A 4,027-nucleotide genomic window follows, 5' to 3' on the forward strand; every position below is an offset into this window, starting at 1 on the left:
ACGTCTGGAGAGGAAGAAACGGAGGGCTTGGAGGCCCTGGTCATGGCGGATGGAGGTGTAGAGGGATTGGATATCCATGGTGAAGATGAGGCGTTGGGGGCCGGGGAAACGGAAGTCTTGGAGGAGGTGGAGGACGTGGGTGGTGTCTCGAACATATGTGGGGAGTTCCTGGACTAGGGGGGATAGGACAGTGTCGAGGTAGGTAGAGATGAGTTCAGTGGGGCAGGAGCAGTCAGGTACAGAGTTAGGAGCCAATGAGTATAACTTCCTGTGGAAATAAAGACAAGGCCCATGTATGTGCAAATGGTGCAGTGATTTCAGATGAGGACCAGATCTGGGGTTAAACCCCAACATTCAAAAATTACAGTCTAGGTCTTTCCCCACTACTGTTAGCTTCACCAACATTTCCCAGCTCTCTCTCCATTCAAATGTATTGAATAGTTGAAGTTGCTATATTTCTGTGGTGGACAGGTTTGAAACTAACCACAGAATGTTTAATTTTGTACACTGCAGTTTGAGTTTATTTTTAACAATGTGATTACAGTTAGTCACTCCCAATCAATAAAAAAAAACGTTAGGCGCAAGACATCTAATTCTTTCAGATCTTAATTTCTGGTGGCGGTTTAACAAAAGTAAAATATTCATTTTGTTTGACTTTCCTATGTATCTTTCTGCTTTCTCCTTGTTCTAATCTCTTCTTCCCTCTCATTAATCTGCCAGATTTGACATTCAATTCAACCATCCTAATGTACACTTGTGTCTCAGTCATTGTCATAGAATTGTACAGCACAGAAACAGACCCTTCTCTCGTCCATGCCAACCAAATATCCTAAATTAATCTGGTCCCACTTGCCAGCACTTGGCCCATATCCCTCTAAACCCTTCCTATTCATGTACCTATTCAATGCCTTTTAAATGCTGTAATTGTACCAGCCTCCACCACTTCCTCTGGCAGCTCATTTCATACACGTACCACCCTCTGCGTGAAACATCTGCCCCATGGATCCCTTTAAAATCTTTCTCCTCTCACCTTAAACCTATGTCCTCTAGATTTGGATTTCCCTACCTTGGGGACAAGACCTTGCCTCTTTATCCTATCCATGCCCCTCATGATTTAATAAACCTCTATAAAGTCACCCCTCAGCCTTTGATGCTCCAGAGAAAATAGCCCCAGCCTATTGAGTGCTCACATTGCTAATGTACGACCCTTCAATCTGGTAGTTTAAGAAGCTTGCCTTGTTTACTCAGGCATTAGATTCTATTTTCTTCACCGTGACATTACTAGCTCATAGTTTAAGCAATTTGGATGCATAAAATATTATTATAAACTTAAACATAATAGGGCTGCATAACAAATGCTAGAGACTGCTTGGTAACGGACTAAGTAATGGGTCATTTTCTTGCAAAGTGTCCCCAGCTGAACCTTTGCATAGCAAGTAGCTTGAATCATACATATAAACCAGCACATTGACGACTTTTCCTGATTATCCACGCACATTTAGTTGGAAGGGAAATAATAGTATCACTTGATAATGTTATCATTCTGTCTCTAAGGCAAATCAAGAAGCGAGTCTGAATAAAGTGCTTCAGAGATCTTTGATGAGATAAATGGGGAAGAAGATGATGCCAAATATCATGATGAATCCGGCCATAATCAGGACACTGACCCAGCAACAGTTTCTGAAGAAAAGCCAATACCTTGGAATCTGGGCTGGGCGGTGGACCCTCACCAGATGTGAAGGGTTCGAGAGTTCAGGGTTGGGATGGGGCAATAATGGTAACGTCACCACAGTCGCTGTGTCTTCATATTCATCCCTCTTCAGCCAACAGAGCTGAGAGCCCTCCAGCCAGGCTTGCTGTCTGGTTTGTAGTGCCGGGGGGAAGGTGGACATTATCTCCAGGTTCGGTGTGAGCTGGGGTACTCCCCCTGGTGGGATGGCGACAGCAGTGCGGCACAGCGGGCACGGGAACCTGTCATCCAGCTTCAGGAAGATGCAGATCCTGGCCAGGCACTCCATGCAGAAGGTGTGGCCACAGGGCAGCAGCAGTGGTGTTTTTGAGGCATTGTCGTAGACCAGGAAACAAACCGGACATTCGAGAAGTGCCCTGTGTGGCTCAGTCCTCACCCTCTCAGCAGCAGCCATGTGCTCAGCAGTCACCAGTGGGCCATTCTGGACAGAGATGCATGTCCGAGACCACAAACACCAGATCACATCCAGGCTGCCCACACCATAGGCTCCCAAGCTGGGGAAAAGCCCACTCCCTTCTCGCCTCAGTGTTATCCTCCTTTTTCTTGTTTTTTTTCTTTGTGGAGACTGTCGTTTCTCTCAGTGGGAACCTGCTCCTATGAAGAGGTGTGGTTGGTGCTGAGTGTGCCTGAGCACATAGTAAGTCAAGCTTTATCTCTGACGCCTCTTTCTCTGTTGCTTCTCAATCTGTTTCTTTCTCTCTCTCTCTCTCTGTTGCTTCTCTCTCTCTCTCTCCCCCTCGCTGGGTGCTTGCTTCTTTCTCTCTGTCGGTTGCTTCTCTCTCTGTTTCTTTCTCTCTCTCTGTGTTGCTTCTCTCTCTCTCTCTCTCTTCCTCCCCCCTCACTGGGTGCTTGCTTCTTTCTCTCTCTGTCTATTGCTTCTCTCCCTCTATTTCTTTCTCTCTCTCTCTCTCTCTCTCTCTCTCGCTGTTTGCTTCTTTCTCTCTCTCCCTCTGTGGTTGCTTGCTTCTCTCTCGCTCCCTCTCTCTCTCTCTCTTTGTTTCTGGGTGTGTGTGTTTGCTGGCTGTCTCTAAGCGCTGGTCTCTTTATTCTCCTGGTTACTGCTGTCACTGAGCTGACAGTCCGAGCCCCAGCACTGCCAGCTCCTGTTCAGTAACTGGTCAAACGGGGAGAGGACAGGCTCCTGGTGAGGCAATGGCTGGATTGTAGCCCAGGGAGAGCGTAAACAGGCACAATCTGGGGGAAATCAGCCAGACAGACTGCCAGGGACTGACACGAGGACAATCATCACATTGAGATAGCAGCCTGATGTGAGCAAAACTCGATCCAGGCGGGCAGTTGTTGGACATTATTTCTGAGCTTCACTTAAAGCAAGTGTGGCCGTTTCTATATCCCTTCTTTTAAGGAATAAAACAAGTGGATTCAATACATAACATTCATTATTCAAAGATGAGAATGGACTGTAACTTGGGTATGAGTCAAAGAGAAATGTTCCTGGTTTGAGCCTCTTTAAACATTGGGGAGAGTGAGTGGATGTTGATACAGGACATTCAGTAACTATGGGAGGCCAGTGAAGTGAGAAATAGAGTTTGGTTTGGTTTATATAATCCGAACAGTGTGGAAGCAGGTAATCGAGTCCACACTGACCCTCTGAAGAGCATCCCACCTCATCCCTGTAATCCTACACTTCCCATGGCCAACCCACCTGACCTGCACATTTTTGGACTGTGGGAGGAAGCCGGAGCACTCGGAGGAAACCCACGTAGACACAGGGTGAAAGTACAAACTCCACACAGACAGTGACCTGAGGGTGGCACGGTGGCTCAATGGTTAGCACTGCTGCCTGACAGCGCCAGGGACCCGGGTTTGATTCTAGCCTTGGGCGACTGTCTACATGGAGTTTGCACATTCTCCCCGTGTCCGTGTGGGTTTCCTCTGGGTGCTCTGGTTTCCTCCCACAGTCCACAGATGTGCAGGTTAGGTGAATTTGCCATGTTGAATTGCCCATAGTGGTCAGGGGTAAATGTAAAGTAATAGTGTAGGGGAATGGATCTGGGAAGGTTACTCTTCAGAGGGTCGCTGTGGACCTTTTGGGCCAACTGGGCTGTTTATTCACTGTAGGGATTCTATCCTACTCTTTGAGGGTGGAATCAACCCTAGGTTCCTGGTGCAGTGAGGCAGCAGTGCTAACTATTGAGTCACTGTGCCACCCCAATGGACGCAGTGTGTGGATGGAAGGCTGGTTTCTGTGATGGACTGAGCTACACAGACCGAGCTGGGCTGCTGTGGAGCAGAATAGTTTAACTCCTTCCCAGAAGC

The 4,027-nt window shown here is 47.5% G+C and overlaps 1 protein-coding gene across 1 annotated transcript; it reads right to left on the bottom strand.

Moving 5' to 3' along the window:
• Positions 1-1,543: 1,543 nt before the first annotated feature.
• On the bottom strand, positions 1,544-2,439 carry LOC122564643 (RING finger protein 223-like). Its single transcript, XM_043719734.1, has one exon. The coding sequence runs from the start codon at positions 2,142-2,144 to the stop codon at positions 1,587-1,589; it is 558 nt and encodes a 185-aa protein (XP_043575669.1). The 5' UTR covers positions 2,145-2,439; the 3' UTR covers positions 1,544-1,586.
• Positions 2,440-4,027: the final 1,588 nt, after the last annotated feature.

Source organism: Chiloscyllium plagiosum, chromosome 30 (assembly GCF_004010195.1).
Source record: "Chiloscyllium plagiosum isolate BGI_BamShark_2017 chromosome 30, ASM401019v2, whole genome shotgun sequence".
In the NCBI taxonomy this organism is placed as follows: domain Eukaryota; kingdom Metazoa; phylum Chordata; class Chondrichthyes; order Orectolobiformes; family Hemiscylliidae; genus Chiloscyllium; species Chiloscyllium plagiosum.